The sequence below is a fragment of the Asterias rubens genome, chromosome 16, assembly GCF_902459465.1.
Source record: "Asterias rubens chromosome 16, eAstRub1.3, whole genome shotgun sequence".
NCBI lineage: Eukaryota > Metazoa > Echinodermata > Asteroidea > Forcipulatida > Asteriidae > Asterias > Asterias rubens.
Window position 1 is genome coordinate 295,552 of NC_047077.1, and position 21,088 is coordinate 316,639.

Genomic DNA, 21,088 nt, shown 5'->3' on the forward strand with positions numbered 1-21,088 from the left:
AGTACTGAGTAAACATACAGTGCTAACACACATCGGTGTATGGGTAAAAACCAAAATTAATATTCCTTATCCCCGATGCAAATTTAACATATCTGCTTTCTGTGTACACAAAATGCACTACCACTTTGTGGTTTGACAGAATTCCTTCGTCACAATTGTTATTGATTATTAAATTATAAATACATTAAGCCGAAGCTCATCTCAGATTTTGGTTCAACGACCCTGCTGAACGTTCAATCTCTTTATCTGAGGATAACATGGCGACGGTAGACCACTTTATGACTACAACTGGCCACTAATGTTGAAAATTAATAAATATTGCCAATGTGGGTACAAAACTATGTGTACAAATTTGTAACTCATTTTGTTTCACAATATGCAGATTTCCACCGAGTTGAAGATACAGCGTGCAAACTTCTTATAAATTATGATTTTCCAGCAAACTGCTTAAATTCATGGTTTGGCAAATTGACCCGTTTAACTTGATCAAGATGGTCCAGTGGTTAAGACTGCATGACTTGCAATTGCAAGGTTTTGGGTTCAACTCCCTCAAGCTAGCAGCCGATTTTACAATAACTAGAAATAAGTATTATCGTCTAGTTACTGGATCACAATTTATTGATTTATGCAGTTAAACCTAAGTTTGAACAATATGAGAGAGATTGGCTGTTGTCAACCGTTTGTGTTTACTTCCCTTCTGTGAGTTGGTCGAGTTTCCTTTGAGGTTAAGATAAAAAAATAAAAAAATAAAAATGCGTCATATTTTTGAAAAATCATATGTACTTTACACATCACTGCTGCATAGGTACGGGTGGGCGGGGATTGGAGGCAAAAGAGGGAGGTGAATCCCAGTCATCGTTTATTTTCAACAAACCAAAACCGCATATCTTTTCATACTATTCCGAATTTCAAAACACCACAATCTTGTTTTGATAAATATCTGACTCATTCTAGGAATTTCAATCCATGTTTGATTTCTTCCAGATCAAATAGATAACTCCAACCCCATACAACCGTAACTATGCCAACCGGAAGTTCACAATTAGTTCATCCTTGTCCGTTGGCATCCTTGAACTTTGCCGAATAGGAATGGGAATCCCTAATGCAAATATAGAAAATATAATCCCGGAATGGAGTAGAGTGTGGTGTAATACATCATTGGAATTTTCAAAGCATTGTTGAAGGTTGCACTCATTCCCGGTTTATTTGTAGTGGTTATAATGAGTGGCAGGCGGCGAGCAATTCAATGTGCGGTGAGATTTTATAAAGCATTATTAAATACCAAACAAAAAAGAAACTATGCATGTGCACAAAACAAACATTATTAGGTCTTAATTAAGATATTTTACAGATACTTAAAACCCACGACAATATAACAGCTATTGCTGTGGTGCCCTGTGTTTTTGCTGTGGTGCCCTGTGCAAAGTTCCAATACTTTATGGAAGTGCCGGTTTTAGGCCTGTATAAGCTATAAGAAGTAATTTAGTCAGCACTTATGCTGTGTCAGAGTTAGCGATGACTACTGCTATGGCTTGATCATCACTTAAACAACCGTTGAAGCATATGTAAGCCCATTGCAACACCCTGAGCTACAGCTGCAGCCATAGCCACTATCTCAGCACAAACGGGTAGAACGGAAATGAGTTTGCAACTAGCGCCCTCTGTCGAAGAAAACCTGAAAGGTTTCTGAAAGGTTAAACTGCGGAAACGAGCGGGATATAGCAGTGGTAGACACCACTTGTGACATAGGTGTTTTGGCTGGCAACCTTTATTTCGTTACGTATATATGCTACATTTTGTCGATCAATTTAACCAAACTCTTCCTAAACTAAGGATTCATCTTATATGACGAGTTAAGTTCCGTACCCATAGACGTTATGATGCTTATTGAACCAATCCTACGTTAGGACGATCGTTTACTCGTCTTTTAACACTCGATATATGATAAATCCTAGCGTTTCGAAAAATGGGCTGCAGGCCTGTTTTCCCATGCCTCAGGACAAAGTCAATTGGCCATTGAGGAACAGTACTGCAGGATCGATGTTTATTATTTATATATAAGCCAAAGTATTTTATTTGTGGAAGAACATTTAACTTTTAACTATAGAAGACGGTAAATACCATCATAAATATATTTTGTTCATGGTTCGATGTGACATAGGCCTTCATGTTTAAAAACAGTTTCATTCATTACTTGTGACGTCACTGTGCTGTATCAATATGCTCTGATGGTGAATGCCTCCCACACAGATCTTTCTTCTCATGCGACGATGACAACACTTTCTTCCCTTTCTGTATGTTTGTCCTGCCTGGTGTAGACTCTTGCTTTAACCCGAGTTTTTCCCTCCATAGCGCCCTCACTTGTTTTGTAAACGTAAAGGCCAGGAAAATGTAAACGCCTTGAATGGAGGTTAGAATGCAGAAGATGTACATCAGGGGTTCGCTGTCCACTGCGATTGCCAGAAGGTTGAATATCCAGGTGAACGCCAACAGAAATCCAATCTACAAAAATAGATTTTGAATAATATTGATAAAAACGCACGGTGTTGAGTAGCGCCACTTAAAGTGGCACGGTCGTCGTGATCACAGGGAGTCTGTGGCCAGACAATAAATTCTGAGCTCTTCACTCAGTTTAATTGAACACATAGACGCAATACTGACCGTGGCCTTAGGGAACTGGTGAAATACCAGTCTTCCCACTTGGTTTATCCCAACATAGTATGCATAAAATAACAAATCTGTGCAAATGTTGACTCAATAGCCATCGAAGTGGCAGGAAAGTAGCGACAGAATAAACCTTACTGCAAAAGTGTGTGCTTTCAGATGCCTGAGAGATGCTTCAGGCCGGAAGTCTTTCTAAGATTCAAAAATTTCAGTGAGAAATTACATCTTTATCAAAAACTACGTTACTTCTGAGGAAGTCGTTTCCATAAGTTTCTATCAACAGCTCTCCATTGCGCGTTTCCAAAGTGTTTATGCAAACACATTATGTTTAGTAATTACAAAGTGTCCAGTGGGTGGCCCCAAACATTCTATATGTGATGTGATGACGGTCAACGCGCGCGCGCGTGCAGTAGTATTAAACTGGGTGCGTTCCAGTTTCCATGTCCAGCCACAAGCCGACTATGATCACGACTACTGTTCCCCTTTAAACTGACCTAATTCTGAAATATTTAAAGTCAACAGTTTTCTGAAAGTTGTTTATTGTAACTTCTTTTTTAAAGGGGCTTACCTTGAGAGAAATTAGAACGTCTCTTCTTGCACGGCTCTTTTGAACTTTCTTGGAATAAAGTTTAGCAGAGGGGGTCCTTCTAAACGTAAACCCTGTCAGTATCCAGACGAAAAGGGCAGCATTTGTCACAAGAGACGCACAGATTGGGATCAAACTGGCCAATAACCTGGCGTATCGATCAATGATGTAACAACTTCGTGTTCCGTTGACTCCGACAGACACGCCGTAGAGGGCGTTATCCAATGACGCGTAGATGATGATGCAGATGATTATTATTGGGCAAGGTGCTCCCCAGCCGAATATACTGTACATCAAGAAGGATTTACGATGCTGGGTTGCGGCCGCTGGCTTAGCTTTCGGTCCGAGAGTCCTGGCCAGGTACAATGCAAGAGCGTTGGTCCAACTAAATGTTGCAAGTATGGAGTAGTGAAGAAACACTGCCAGGACGGTGCAGGATGCTTTACTTACAGACTTGGCAACATCATCTCCTGTGATCAGAAGTAAGAACTGACTCAAGAAGACAGCCACAATAAGTGACATGACGCATTTACCTGGTAGGTTACGTATAGTCTTAAACACCAGATAGGTGATAAAACTTGCCACAAGTGCCAACATGGATAGAATGATACCAATAAGTGTCACTATGGTTAAACCATGCACGCCTGGCTCTTTGATGGAGACTAGATAGTGACATACCAGAGCGCCCCCAGTGTCGAGGATGAGATAGTTTGTATCTGTTCGCTGTGCATCCTCTTTAAGAACAAAGTCACTGCTATCCAATGCCACCAAGGAGCAATTCAACTGAATAGGTTCTCCACAGATGGCGAGTTTGTATTCTTTACTTAAAGACTTGTTTCTTTTTTGTATGTAAGTTATCTGGTAAACTGTTTCCTCCAATGAGTACAGACCATTAAAATGGCGAACGTAAACAACACCCGAGTTGTTCCAAGATGTCAAATACACGTCACTATCATCAGAAGTGTTGTAGTCATAGCAACTGATGTTGGATGAAGACAAACAGCCAATTTTTACACTCAGATGGTGTACGGTGTCCATAAAAGGACATCCAAACATGTTCTCTATAACATCACTCAAGTTGTGGACAGTTGTGTTTACCGTTTGGATAATGCGCACCACACTGGAGCAGTTGAAGTCCGAAGCTTTTTGCACATTTTCCAGTTTAGAAACGCACCTGTGTATCGGAATATCGGGTTGTGAAGACATTTGCAGACATTTGCTCAACGACTCGCATGGGTTTTCATCATCATGTCCACAAACAACCACTTCAATTTCCATATAACTTGGCGAGAGGCAGTTTTGATTATCAGTTATATCATCCTCAAGTGCACTTGAAGCTTTTTGTAGACAGACCCCATCTTCATATCCAAATCCCAGTGGACACTGCAAAACCCGACAGCGAAGCGAGAATGGATCTAAAAACTCACCCTCCTCACAGGCAGTTTGAAACTCTTCACCAAAGTAGGAATGTAAACTCTCACTTTCTCTGAAGTCTATAACTGCCGTTAGAGGCGTTGTAAATAACAAAGATGGTAGCAACCTGAAAGAGTTACAGATGTTTATTTGCGGGTCGATTCCACCATTGCACAGTGCACAGTACCAATTCCTGTATATAACTTTTGTTAGTGGGTTCACTGCAGCGTTCATGTAAGATTTACATTGCCCGATTACGAATTGGTTGTCATACCCAACTGGGCATGCGTCAATGATATTTGGGAGGCATGCTCTTGAGCTTAAGTCAGTGGGTACGAATTGAATATTAGGTTGGGTTCTGTCTAAATTGGGTGATGATTTAAGAATTTCAATCATCGATACGGAATAATTGTCAGCTTTCCAATCTTGAAGGACAGCAGCTGATATCTTGATGTCCCAACTCATCACACTTGACAACTGCAGACTGTGACACAGCACACAGTAGATGTTACGAAATGACGTCATGTTGTTGTTGTGTGATGCGAATGGAAGCTGAACCATCAAATCAAAATCGCCAACAGAGGGCGCTTCGCAGCGATTCCGGATGATGACGTCATTCCAAGATGGCGGACACTTGGAAACCATCCAGACGCCGTATGGTTGAGTGTACCACCCACGGAAAATTGTGAACTCGGCTATTTCTGTTGGTACAACCACGCATGCGTGGTAGTCTAAGTTGGTAAATACGTCACTGGTGGTTTCATTTGATGGCCTGAGATCGTTTCCCGTCAAACGTTGCAAAGAAGAAGCGGGCTTTGAGCTTGCAGTTTCAGGAGGGTCTTTACAACAGTCGTTGAACTTTGTACAAAGATCATCACAAAAACAGAGTGGTTGGGGTGGTTTGAAGGCACAGGTCATTTGGCTGTCGTAATTTTCGCAGGTTCCCGTTGCATTGCTGTAATCATCTGAAAGCAGAAAACAGTCACAATTAAAATAAAATATTATTGTGGAAACCATTTTTTTTCTTAATTTTATTGTAGCTGGCCGTTACGCTATGGAATTGGCCCTAATCTCAACGCATGGATGACGCGGAAATCTAGCTGTAAACGCCAATTCGGCCATGGTCTTTAAATAACCCTCCGTCATCAAAGTAATCTATATCCCACACAGAGAGTAAGATTTTAGGCCTGACTACATTTAAACGCACTGTACACTATTGGTAGTTGTCCAAATAAATTGTCGAATACAAACTGTCTTGATGACGAGTAATGGGGAGCTGCTGATATTATAAAACATTGTGAGAAACGGCTCCCCCTGAAGTAACGTAGTTTTTGAAAAAGAGGTAATTTCTCACTCGAATAAAAAAAAACTTCAGCCTGAATCCCTTTATTATGCATCTGAAAACACAACTTGTGTTTTTCTTTTGCTGTTTCCATTATTCTCTCGCAACTGCGATGACCAATATATTGAGTCAACATTTTTACAGATTTGTTTCTGTACGTATAATTTCGTCAGGATACAGGATACTTCAAGTGAGAATACTGGTCTTTGACGATTACAAAGGTGTCCAGTGCCTTTAACATGTTGCTCGCTGATTGGTTTTTCTGATTATGACGGAAGGGGTAGACAATTAACAACTAATGAGCCGTCTAGACACAATGTTGAATGCGGTTGTTTAATTAGTGAACCTCATTAGAGCCTTGCTGTTTGAATCAACAGGGGAAACATGAAACAATTTTTATAATTCATGGGATCAAGTACTATACTGATATATATTTTTTTACATTCACTTTTTTTATGTCACGGGGAGCTTACTTAGGTTCACGCTTTAAATTATAGTGTTAGACTCAAACTACTGTTATATAAGTATACAAGTTAGATTTTACCCCAACGTTCAGTTAACAGCCTGTTCGTTAAGCAGTATTCCATGTTTTTAATACTATCGTTGTTTTTTGCTAGTCTTATTGATGGTTTTCCTCATCCAGTCCTATTTCCGTGTGTTTTTGATGGCGTGTTTTTATCCTGCCTTCTATTTGTTTTATGTTTTTATTGTGCTTTTTTGTATTATTGCAGTTCATCATTGTTTGTATTCCACCAGTCCTGTTCATGTGTGTTTTTTAATATCTTTTTATATTAATAATTATAATAATATCAATAATAATAATGTTTTTACTATTTAATTATTGTAAATGATGTGCAATTTGGCGTATGGTGTATGAACGGTTAAAACAAGTTGAATTTTTCTTCCTGCATGGAAATATTCGCTCTGGATTTCCGTTGATATCTCATAAACGCCGCCCAATTTACTGTTTTATATTATCTACAGTTATATAGGGTTAAAACAATCGAACGGTTAAAAACCCAAAGGTATACATTCCCTTTAAGATTCAAAGGTTGAGTTTAACAATAGATGTTAGAGTGCTCGTTGTACGATGTATTTATTGGAAACAAAATGAAGGGAATTGATCTGCTAAAACCAATAAAGAAGTCTTAACTTGTATCAAGACAACCTTGAAACTATAGCATGGTTGTTTTAAAGACAGTGGACACTATTGGTAATTGTCAAAGACTAGCCTTTACAGTTGGTGTACCTCAACATATGCATAAAATAACAAACCTGTGAAAATTTGAGCTCAATCGGTCATCGATAATGCGAGATAATAATGAAAGAAAAAATAATTGTCACACAAAGTTGTGTGCGTGTAGATGGTTGATTTCGAGACCTCAAGTTCTAAATCTGAGGTCCCGAAATCAAATTCGTGGAAAATTACTTCTTTCTCGAAAACTACGTCACTTCAGAGGGAGCCGTTTCTCACAATGTTTTATACCATCAACATCTCTCCATTATTCGTCACCAAGAAAGATTTTATGCCAATACTTATTATGAGTAATTACCAATAGTGTCCACTGCCTTAATACTGACTTTCATAAAGCCTAGGATATAGTTTTAATTAGTGGAATTATGGGGTGATATTCTAGTATATGTTGTAACCACAGGGATTCTTAAGTAGGTTGTATGGTCGTTGTATGGTTTGATAGCAACGAGTTACTGTGGATATACCTGCTGGGCTTCACGGCCTTTTTTGATACCAAAAAGAGTTTATTTTATTTATTTATTTATTTTATTTTAATTCTTCGGACAAAAAAAAAGCAAAACAATAAAACAAGCACAGGCCGTCCAGGGAAGGGCAAAAGTCAAAAAACTGTCATAAAAAAAAAGATGTGCCCTCCCAGACCTAGCTCATAAAAAATACAGCTTGGGCCTTGGCTCCGGATTGCAATTTTTTTGCTGTAGGTATATTTCTGAATTTAATATTCATGTTAAAATTAGCATAATTTCTCAATCTACAACCTTGCTTTGGGATTTGTTTAATCATTGAACACAGATTTAAAAAATACGCAAGGTTTTCATTGCCCAGGCATTTTTGAAAGTGTATAGAACGTGAAATTAAGTAAACCCGCATAAAAAAAAACGTCTGACAGATCAGCCTGTACTTAAAAGTATAACTCAGGGTAAACAATAACGTGAACAATGTAATTCTTTGAATGGGTTCAATATGACATGAACTTAGTTTAGTTGTTTTTCCGTTAAACTGGTCTGCCCATATAGACATTGTGTGTGTGTTTCTTTAAGATTTGAACTGCACATTCTAACACTGTGTGTGGTTAACATCCGATCTTTATACCAACTTGAATGAAATCAAATTGATAATAGAAACGATATTTGGGAAAGCCCACACTGCACAAATGTCGCTCAACCAAATATATTTGTTTATTGATTAGTACTGTTTGTGTTTCGTAAAAAAATGTTTTGGTTAAATTTCTTAATCATTTGCTAAATTATGTTGTACTTAAACTTACATGTGTTTAGGCAGAGTCAGTCATTGTGACTAATTGAAATTAGTACTGTTTGAAAATAGACACAAAATGGGCATATTGAATTACAAACAAAACTGTTATACCTAGCTCTTAATTTGTTTTTTTACATTAATCTATTATGCCTACCACTTAATGTATACGTTTTTCAGTTTATATTTTGTTTTCACAAAATACTTAAAGGGAAGTTACATGTTTGGTAATTACTCAAAACAAATATTAACTTAAAAACTGACTTGGTAACGAGCAGTGGAGAGCTGTTGATAGTATAAAACATTGTGAGAAACGGCTCCCTCTGAAGTAGCATAGATTTTGAGAAAGAGGTATTTTCTCACTAAAATTCCTAGCTAGAAGTCTTTTATTCCTATTTGAAAGCACACAAATTCGTCCAACAGGGGTGTTTTTTCTTTCACAATTTTCTCGCAACTTCGATGACCGATTGAGCTAAATTTTCACAGGCTTGTTATTTTATGGTTATGATGGGATACACCAAGTGAGAACACCGGTCTATGACATTTACCAATAGTGTACCTTCCCTTTAATACTTAATGTTTATTAAAGCTTTTAATAACAAAAACACCTTCTTCGAATATGAACTACCACAAATATGCCTATAGTCTGACAGCATTATATGTAAAATGCACCAAAGGCATCTCTAAGAAGCAATTTAACGGCAACCAGTTCCAAACAATCCAATGGGCAGGATTTCTTTATTTGTGGGAAAAAATATTGTCTGATTTTCTACATCAGGCCGACATAAACAGTCTGAATTCAGGCATTCCTGATATACGTCTACATTTATAAGGAAACTTGAAACCATCGAACGGTTCCAAAAAATAAAGGTATACAATCTATTTAAATTTGTAGGTTCACTATCAAGCTATAAACTTAGTATTAATTTAAACACAATTCTATTGAATATTTTTATATTTTTGTTTAATATGTATGATTTGATGTTTCGAAAATAACCTTTACTAAAGTCATGCTAGAATAATGATATTAGAATGATATTTAAAATGAAATGTTCACATGTTTAGTTTTATTATATATACATGTACATCTTCATTTAGATGTATAGGATTAAAACAATCGAACAATTAAACAAAAACAAAAAGGTTAAAACTCACCTGTGTTTCTGAGATGACTCGAGTCTTGCAGTGACTCTGTCTGTGCCACAGTTCCTGTCATCAGCATGAAATTCAGGCTCGCTAGCGCCAACCAATAACTACAAACAGGCGTCATCTTTGTAGTTGGGCCCCTAATAGTCTCTCTGGGATGATTTTGCTTGCGCATCAAGGTACTGACTGAGCCACTGTGTACAAACTATGACTTATATATAAGCCCGCCACAGCTTGGAGAAACGGTGATGTGATGATTACGTTCTGCTCCTGTAATCCACTAGACTTGGTTCCAAGTCTGTGATCATGGCTTTTTGAAAGTAGTCTACCCAATAGCCAATACATTATCGCATGAAATAGCACCCTCTTGCAGATTAACCCCCGTCTTTGGGCGCGTCACGGTGATAGCTAATAATGTGGGGCGTTTTTGTAGTGGCTGATGCAGAGGGACTAACCGCGATATCAGACTTGAAATTAAGACTAGTAATCCACTTGCGCTCAAGCGAGACCAACGACGTGCACGATCTCATGACTGTCGTTATGACGGGGTACCGAACGAGAACATAGATTTTCGGCTCCGGAATTTGCTTCAGTGACTGAAGTAGCACCAAGATGTACAGATCATGTGACACAAGATCACGTAGGTAATATGCAAATGAACGCAATTTTAATAATTCAGTTTCTAAGAAACAGAAACAGGTTGTCACCATACTCTCACTGTAAGTAAATGTCTTTTTCTTATTCTCAATTTTAAGATACAGGACCATAATGTAAAACAGCCGTCGTGCTGATATTTGTATCATGTATAAAGATCTTGAGTAAGTTAATAAACTAACTAAATAAATAAATAAGTATATATATATAATATACTTATAATTAATATTATTATTATTGATAATCACACTATAGAATATATCCATTCCGTAATTCAGTTACAATGTTTTTACATTTCTTACTCAACCAGGTCTTCATCAAGTTGAACTGTTTGTTCTTTTTGTTAAAACAGAACTCACTCAGCAGAAATCACATCCAGATGTGTTGAAACATTCTGCTTTGTCTCCATTTCTTTGAAATCCACTAATACAATTAGGCGTTAGGACTACTAAATGTTGGCACTCATCCTTATGTAGGACTACAAGATTAAGGAGTGCAGAGTGGTGCAAATGCATCCACACTCTTTAAAATGATGGCACCCCCTCCCCCTTATGCCGAACTGAACCCTGTTTTGTATCTGATTGTGTGGACTTGCAACCCACTCTTTCCAGAACAGCAGCAATCCTTTTAGGAAAGCTACACCAATGTCAAATGTAAGATTGTGTTGATGCACATTGTAGACTAACAGTATACCACCACAAATTATGATAGTAACAATAAACATAAGCTTGGCAAGAAGCACTGCAGCTGTTGATAATGTATAGCATTTGGAAAAACAATTCCCTTCAAAGGAATGTGGTTACAGAGAGGGGGATTCAAAAACATTTCTATCTGAGAAACGTTTCTACCTACAACGTTTCTCAGATTGGGTGTTCCAATTAGGGATTGCTCTTCCAGATTATTCGGCAATATCTCTTGAAATGAAATGTTCATACGTTAGTTTGATTGTATAATGACATGTATATGGGATTAAAACAATCGAACGGCTCCAAAACCAAAGGTATACTTGGCCTTTAATGCGTCCACAAGGCAACATCAGTAATGCAATGCGGAGTGACAGGATAAAGCCATACTGTCTTGAGAGCCATTTTTTGTACCATTTTAACATAACAGGCCAATCTACATTAGTACATAGTGGTGTCACCTGCCAAAATGGGTCAATGCCCGAATGACACCTCGTACGTATTCTTCGTTTTACAATTCTTAAGTACATGAAACCAAGACAAAAAACGTTCCCGGAATTCTTAGAATCATCTGTCTTTCGCCGCTCCCTATCTGTTTAACCAAAGACCGCTGGGATGGGGCTTGATAAGCTTGTGCAAATTCCTGTTCAGGGTGAAGTGAGGCATGATAAGTGATTGAACAGCAACTGGCGTAATGCACGTTATAAAATTCACAAGACACCTCCAAGACACTATTGGTAATTCCTCAAATAACTGTTAGCATAAAACCTTACTTAGTAACGAGTAATGAGGAGAGGTTGATGGTATGAAACATTGTGAGAAACGGCTCCCTCCGAAGTAACCCAGTTTTTAAGAAAGAAATAATTTTCCACGAATTTGATTTCGAGACCTCAGATTTAGGATTTGAGGTCTCGAAATTAGGCATCTGATCTGAAAGCACACAACTTCGTGTCACAGGGGTGTTTTTTCTTTCATAGTTATCTCGCACCTCATCAGCAAGTAATATTTTTAAGGGAAGCCTTCAACCATCATTATTCTCAAACTGTGTGAGTTTGTACCCAGACCCCCTTAACGATAAAACAACGATCATTCTGATTCACTTCATCAGTTCACATGGCAGTTTGTTTATTTGGCCAGTTTCTCAAAAGTGCACGGTACTTGGTGAACTGGATATAAACATTATGGCTAACTCATTAATGTTCTGAACCACCAAAATTGTCAGAAAGATTTAGGTGTCGCTGCAAACCATTGTATCCCAATCATTCCACGTAAAGTTACAAAATTCCTTAATATGGCGAATTATTTTAAATTGCCTTAGATCATTTACTTATTACAAACATCACACTCGAGTGAAGAGACTTGTTTTTACCGAGAAAATAATTCGCTTCACTTCGTACGAGATGAACACACGATGATGTGTGAAACGTCAACGGGGTATGGCCAGCATCTGTGAATCAGTTTTCTTGGAAGCTACATAGTACACGTGCTGGGAAAGTTTGGAGTGCATATTCGTCATGAAAAGTCTGCCATCTGTGGCCATCTTCAATTCAGAACACACACAAGTTTGGAGTGCATATTCGTCATGAAAAGTCTGCCATCTGTGACCATCTTCAATTCAGAACACACACAAGAAGCTGTTTTCTCTGCATACCGTATCAGAATAAGTCATGCCAGTAAATGTTATGGTATTTTGTAAACTGTGAATGAATTTGGTTTGGATTTTGACAGTTGATTTCTTTCAGGAGAACAACACTAACTCTTTGATTCCATACAGATGGCATTTTGTCTCAATGTCTATCAGTATTGGAATGAGAAAACGACCTGCCGTCAATTTTACCAAACTCTTCCTAACTTAATAGGATTAATCTTAAGAATTAGGACGAGTTAAGTTCCTTAACCATAGCAGTTAGGACGCATTGAACCCATAATAAGATAGGACGAGTTACTCGTCATAGCGTTTCGTGAAATAGGCTGCTGTGTCGCGGATAAGAGCACCGAATTCGTGCTTCTGCTGATCGGCTGGGTGTGGGTTCGAGTCCCAGTTGTGACATTTGTGTCCTTGATCAATATACTTTAAAGTCACCCTGAAGTGGTATTTTTTTCAAAATAAAGCTTTTGCCACTAATATATGTGTTTTGATGAGTGGAATGTGAATAAACAGTTAACTAAGGTTTAAAAAAAATCAGTTCTTATGTTATTTACAAATTTAAGAGTAGACCCCGACCCGAGAGGGCGCTGTTCGTGACATCAATCGAGGCAGACTTTGCCTGTTATACGTAGAGTAAACACAATTGCAAAGTACATGTACGGACCAAGTCGTGAGTTTGTACGTTTCAAAAAAAGTGTTTTTGTTTTTTTTTCCCGGCAATGCCGACCAGGTGTATTGCTGCTGAATGTAGAAAAACACTTTTTGAAATGTACCAACTCACGACTTGGACGTACATGTACTTTGCACGTGTGTTTACTATACGCATTGCTGGCAAAGCCTGCCTCGATTGACGTCACAAAAGGGGTAGGAGGAGTCAGCCCCCCAAACAACTTTATATATTTTTTTAACATATTATAAATCGTGACAAACAATTACTAAACAAATTGTTTTATTGTTCGTAAGCATATACTCTTATGTTTGAAAGAAAAGAAATTCTATTTCCAGGTGACTTTAACACTATGATTGCTCTGTCCTTTCGGATAGGACATTAAAGGGAAGGTGTACGTTTTGTAATCGCTCTTAAAATCAATGCCAATATAAACTTACTTGGTTAGAATACAGAAGCTTTCGATAAAGCATTTCGAGAATAAATACACGTCCAAGTAATGTGGTTAAGGAAAAACATAGGGCCTATCAGTTTTTATCCCACAAATTTTAATCTGAGAAATGACCAGAAACGTTTCTCAGATTGTGTATTCCATATTACGGATTCTTCTTCTTCGTGGACTCTTACAAAAGATTTTATGTTACAACTTTGGAAATGAAATGTGTTGGGTTCGTTTTATTGTTTAACAATAAATAGGCATGTGTTAAAACAATCAAAATGGTTCCAAAACCAATAGGAGACTTTCCAACGCTAGGTGGCAGCAGACATACCGGGTAAATTTCCATTGTTTACGTAGTTCTGAACATGCGCATAATTCTGAGAACAATGGATTTACCCGGTAAGTCTGCTGCCCTCTATCGTCCCAGAAAGTGTCCCATTGTATACGTTCACTGGCGTTGTGCACGTATGGAAGAGTCGGGGTTAACCCCAGTGTGTGTTCACACCACACACCCTTGTGAGGTCGTATCAGGCTTGCGAGATACATTGATTAAGTTTTCTCTCATGAGGCATCCTTGTTTTCATAACTTTGTATTAATAATAACATCAACCGGAGCTATGACCTGAAGTAAACTTTAATATTAAGTATTCGTCACTCAGTTGACGATTGGAAGTTTCAGCTGTTGTTTACGTTTAGTCCAGAAAAAGAAAATTCCTCCTTTCTCAAGATTTATCCCCCAGCCAGGTGTGTTCAATTTAAGTTAGCACACGTATACATGCATTATCGGCAATTATGTCATCATGTTGACCGCGATGATGTCAGTTATCATGCCCGAGATTCAGAGAAACTAACGGCGTACATGAAGCGTAGCCGAGACGGTAAGGTATACCGTTACGGATCGTTGATCCTCCCATGAGACTCATCGTTGGTCACAGCTCTAGCATCTCCGAGATGATTCCAATATTATAAATCCCGTAAGTCTTCATATAAATTGTAAAGGAATGTCTAAATAGCAATGATACCAAAACATTGGTGCTCCCAAAACAAGGCATGGAATTTCAGCTTAGGATGTTAAGGTCCGCATAAAGTATCATTTTGAACTAAATATTAACATGTTATCGGATTTGATGCCGCTTGCATTGGTGAGGTATCAAGATATATTTGGTTTGCGGTATGCATGTGTATTATCTACTTGCCATGTAGAATTTGTTCTTTAGAGAACTAGAACTGTCTTGCATAAAATATGCATGTTCTACTACCGCGGAGATTTGTCGGATTTTTGGGAGACTTATCCGATCTGAAAAACAATTATCCTGCATTTTTTTACGAGAAATATGAATGGATTCATAGCAAGTTGGCTTTCTCATTTGGCGAACATTTGAAGAACAAATATTATTACAATTCCTCTGTGCAACAAAACATCGTCTAAGTTGCATTCATTAGGCCGATTAATCGATGCTTAAATTTGATAATTACGTCAGCAGCGACTAAAATGTCATCACAAAATACCAAATACCATTACATTGTTGATAAACAAACCGCCCTGGATGGCATGGTCGGCCCAATATTAGCAAAACATTCAATCGTGTTAACAGATGTTCTGACCAAATTAAACATTTTTGTCACATACTTTAAATTTAATAAAAATATCTCCTATGATTGTTTGCTTTGTTTCGAAAACTCGTCAACACTATTTTTTTGATAGTTGTGTGACATTGTTACAAACTGTGGCCATATGTTGTTGTTTTTTTGCATGATGGCATTCCAATGTTTCACAACCTCGAGGCTAAACGTGGTTGGATTCGACGTTCGTGTAAAAATACCGTGAGAGTTTGTTGCTGTTTCCTCAGCAAGCAGCGACGATATTCGGCAGAAACTTTCACATGTGACTTTTATATATTTCGAAATAATTTGCCACTAATAAAGCAACAGTATGTTAGGAAAAATTAATCAATATGACCTTACCTTTAAAGACCACGGGGGGATAAATTTCACTAATGATGCGGGTAGAGCGTGCAAGCTGTCTTTGATTGAAGATCAAAACATTCAAATGTCAACGCTCCACACTACAATAACAAGAGGGGAATGAGATTGCAGTTTTAAATGATGTACGGTATATTGTTTATAATGTCAAAGACCAGTCTCCTCCCTTAGTGTATCTCAACATAATATGCACAGAATAACAAACCTGTTAAAATTTGGATATTTGAGTTTACTTTTGGTGTTTGGCAAAAACCAGTATCCCCACTTTGTGTATCCCATCAAATGCATAACATAACCAATCTGTTAAAATTTTGACTCATTCGGTCGTCGAAGTTGCGATATCATAATGGAAGAAAAGAAAACCCTTTTCGCACAAGCTGTGTGCTTTCAGATGCCTTGATTCCGAGACCTCAGCTGAGGTCTCGAAATCAATTCAAATAATATAAGTGAGAAATTACTTGTTGACTCAAAAACTATCGTTATTTCAGAGGGAGCCGTTTCTCACAATGTTTTGTAATAATGTCAACAGCTCTCCATTGGTTGTTACCAAGTAAGTTTTTATGTTAACAATGGGTAATTACCAATAGTGTCCAGTGCCTTCAAACGGTATACTTTTGGTATTTGTCAAAGACCAGTATCCTCACTTTGTGTATCCCAACAAATAACAAACCTTTGGAATTTTGGGCCCAATTGGTCATCGAGGTTGCAAGAAAATAATGAAAGAAAAACTGTCACCTTTGTTGCATAGATTTGTGTGGTTTCAGTTTTTCTTCTTCTAAAACTATACTTCAAAGGGGGTCGTTTCTAACAATGTTTATAATATCAACAGCTCTCCAGCGAGCTCTTAAGAGTTCATGGCCATAACATTTTGGAGTTAATTACCAAAAGGTTTACCTTCCCTTTGAAGAAGGTTGGTCCATGAATATTTGTATATTGTTTCCATGAATAAATGCAAATAAATACAATTATGGCAATGTTGACCTCACCATAAGACAAAATAATCAATACAAAGACATACACCGAAGATTCTACAGTACACATCACACCTTAACCAAGAAATCCTGCATGACTGCAGGCAGCGACTTCACGAAAAAACAAAATGGCCTCCCGCCAGTTTCAATTTGGTAATCTTCGGGAAATTACTTTTGTAAAAAGGATGTCCTAATCATCACGTGTGCGGTACTCGACAGACATACACGTAAACTACACTCATCACGTTTTGCCCACGGCAAGGAAAATTGATTAATTTGTGTTTGTCTGTCCTTTATATGACTTCTGGCAAGAAGTAATGAAATGAAATACCAGCTGATGTGAATTCAAACCGGGGTGCTTGCGTAAAGAGCTTGCGACAAGGCTATGAAAGACCCTGCAAGCGACCAAACGTATCGTCCATTATAGCCGTGGGCCTATATTTTGAAATAATCTTAAGATCAGATAAGAGGGAGCAGACCCCAATTCCGTTTAAACATTTAAGCCCACTTAAATCACGACAGTGCTTCGGTAACATGATCGTTTTATCCGGTATATGGTATAATTCTTGACTATCCTCAGGCACTGTTGCAGTAAAACATGATAGCCTTATACACTAATGGTAATCGGGGAAACACAGCAAAACAGGAATGAATTGTTTCTGTCCGTACGTTCTTGTTCCTGTTTATGTTATTGTTTGTCTGTCCTCAGGCATCTCACCACAAGCCACGGCTTCTAGATGATGCCTCCTTGAAAATTAATGTGAGTTTGAACTGAATGTATTATACAGGATTGTAGGGCAAAACTTGTTAATGTTTTGTGTTGAACGATCAACAATACATGAAACAAAAACCCTGGTAATTTTATGCGTCAAGAGCGAATTATGTTCAAGCAGGAGATTAATCCCTAATAAAAGTCACACAGTCACAGAAGCGTTACTGCAGTACCGCTTCTCATATTCAAATGTTGGGGCATAAAAACATATTTCTTTTGACATAATAATAATAATATAATAATATCGAAGTCTTATATAGCGCACGTATCTACCAAACAAGGTACTCAAGGTATATACAAACTTTCAGAAAGATAGGTAATTGCAGTGATGAATTCTGAGACCCAATTATTTAGCACCTAATAAGGGTTTACAAGGTGCTACGGCGCATTTTAGCAGCCACAACCAGGAACACCGGGGCGAACCCCTTCTCTTTTCGATAAGTGCACTGGGTTCTTTTACATGCGTTACACAACACATGGGACCAACGGCTTTACGTCCCATCCGAAGGACGAAGCAATGGTTAAGTGTCTTGCTCAAGGACACAGTGTCACGGCTGGGGATTCGAACCCACACTCTGCTGATCAGAAACACCAGAGTTTGAATTCGGTGCTCTTAACCGCTCGGCCACGACACTTCCACATTACGTCAAAAAGTCATGTTTCTCAAACGGTTTGATACTAACTAAAGCTGCATGCTGCAGAATTCTTACCGAATGTTTTTATTGCCACTTATTTTGAGAGTGATTACAATCGCTTTAACCACTAGTTGGTTGTAGATGATTAACATTAAAAACTCGATAAATCATTATCATTTTCAACAAACAAAAATGCCATTCATTAATACAACTGTCTTATCTATTGAAAGCACAATAAATCAGCCAATAACCAACTCACAAACATAGTTTGTCAAATATGCAGCCCCAAAATTGTCTTTTCCTTACAACTGATGATGCATAACCTTTCAATAAATATCGAAATTCAAAATTGCAAAGCTCCAGATGTATTTATTCGACCATTAAGTAATGATGAATTGAGAAAGATACTTGGCTCATTACATTGCAGGCATTTTGTATCATCTTCTGTGTATTGTATTATAATAACGTTATTACGGAAAATATACTCATAACCTTGACTTCTTTCAGACCCTTTCGCACCAGACAATTCTTAACATTGGACCCTTGACAATAAACACATAATTTCATAATTTCAGTTGTGTGAACGCAACTTTTGTTAAATAGTAACCAAGGACCATTGTTACTTTTTTAAACAGAGATCCAGACCTCAGAAAATAGCAACCATGATAAAAATCACTACATAGTAGTGTGAAACGATTACTCAGTGCCATAACGTAGGACCCTTGCTATGGCGATATCATTATTTTCATGCCCTAAAGTGTAACTTTTATATCTTATTCCGGTCAGCCTGAAATTCAAGCATCCTGTTCGACGACGTTAGACACTTTCAAGATGCCCATTTACGGATTCCGAGTTGGTCAAGGAAACTCGTCAACATGATAAATGAAAAGCCAAGCACCCTGTTCACGACGTAAGACATCTTCAAGACGCCCATTTACGGATTCCTAGTTGGTTTAGGAAACTCATCAACATGATAAATGAAAAGCCAAGCACCCTGTTCACGACGTAAGACATCTTCAAGACGCCCATTTACGGATTCCTAGTTGGTTTAGGAAACTCGTCAACATGATAAATGAAAAGCCAAGCACCCTGTTCACGACGTAAGACATCTTCAAGACGCCCATTTACGGATTCCTAGTTGGTTTAGGAAACTCGTCAACATTATAAATGAAAAGCCAAGGATCCTGTTCACGGCATAATTTACTACTATTTGTCACACTGTCATGTTACATATAATAAAGCCACATCAATGAGATGGATCACCAGTGACATCCCATACCGAAAGGGGGCGGTCTAAATTACTGCTCGGCTCCTTGGGGAACAAGGATGATCATGACCGAGAAACCCAAGTAATCAATCAGGTTATCAGACTGGAACAGTCATCAACCTCGTACTCAAGACAACGTGAACAAATTGGGGTTTATTGACCACGATGACACCAATTTGCGCACACCCAACAGCACAACTAGCGCCAATAACAGGATGGATATGAAACAAGAAGAAATGTCCAGCTTTAGATGTGGGAGGAAAACCCCAATGGGGGACAACCCATCAGTTAAGTAGGGACTGACAACCCAAACCACATGCACGGCTTTGGTCTGAGGTGGGATTAGAACCGGGGTCCCACAGAGATAATCATACCACAGTCTTATATAGCACACATATCTACCAAACATGGTACTCAAGGCGCTGAGTATATACAACCTTTCAGAAAGTCATGTAATATTGCAGTGATGAATTCTGAGACCCAATTCTGTAGCACCTTAAAAGGGTTTACAATGTGCTTGGTTCTTTTACATGCGTTACACCACACAACACATGGATGAAGGGAAGGAAATCACTTAGCCAAGTCTTTGCCACACCTTCTACGATGCCCAGCCCTTGAGGAGGTGCTGCCTTGGACCTGATGGCAGCAAACGAGAAGGCTGTGAGATGCGCCCAATCCTGGTCAAAACATTTGAAGAGCAGTGTTGGACTCGAAAGAAGAATACAGGAAACTTAGTTCATAAGTTCTCATCAAGAGTAATTTTATTTGTATTAAAAATTGTAGCTTAAATTTAAATTATAACATATTGCATTTTTCTCTGGGTTATAAATATATAGCATCACATATCAAACGATAATCAAATGGAATAGTATGAACATTTAAATTTTAGTTAAACTTATATCGATGATGATCACTGGATTGATATTCATAAGCAACACAAAAATATACCAAATACAATCAAAACAAATAAAATAGTTCAAAATTATATTCAGTTAAAATTAGACTGCATTGAATGCATCATCCAAAATAAAGGTAAGTATTACAATAAATTAATTGTTAACATTTATTTGTCGCCACTACATTCCAAAACAGATTAAGGAATAATTTATTTTCTTTCACATTTTGCTAAAAGTTCTTTTCTCTTGTTTATTTGTAATGTTTATTTCATAAAAAATATCATACTCCTTGATAAATTTCATAATTAACTTCAGCAGAGATTCATTTTTATAAAAAACAAAATCATACATAAAACAAAACATGGTAATAGTCAATAGAAGTTAATAATTAATACTGAATTTAGCTTTGAATAAACCTATACACGTCACTGACCTTTCGTGCTCATAGACCTTTAACATGGTGCGTCCATCTTGATTTTTCTCCCAATCAAATCAGTGTAACCAAACCGAGGCTGGAAGGAGAAATAGTCTGGTACCCTTTTTTTACAATGAATGTTAGCATATTTTAATGCTATAGGATACAGGGAACATGACCAAGGTGGTGGCCGGGCGATGAATATATATACTTTACATTCAGTTCAACACTGTTGATTCTTTGGCAAATTAAAAAGGCTTTGCCTGAAGCCTTTATCAGACTCAAATTTTGGGGTGAAAAAATAACCTCTTTCTCCGAACATTTTTTTTACTTTAAAGAGTGTCGTTCCCAACAATGTGTTTAAGCATCGACAGCTCTCCAGTGCTCTTAACCAAATAAAG

The 21,088-nt window shown here is 37.8% G+C and overlaps 1 protein-coding gene across 1 annotated transcript; it reads right to left on the bottom strand.

Annotated features, from left to right (window-relative positions):
• Positions 1-15: 15 nt before the first annotated feature.
• LOC117301141 lies at positions 16-9,831 on the bottom strand. The gene is made up of 3 exons (XM_033785035.1): positions 9,667-9,831; positions 3,233-5,628; positions 16-2,502 (listed from the first exon to the last, which is right to left on the bottom strand). The coding sequence occupies exons 1-3, from the start codon at positions 9,779-9,781 to the stop codon at positions 2,203-2,205; spliced, it is 2,811 nt and encodes a 936-aa protein (XP_033640926.1). The 5' UTR covers positions 9,782-9,831; the 3' UTR covers positions 16-2,202.
• Positions 9,832-21,088: the final 11,257 nt, after the last annotated feature.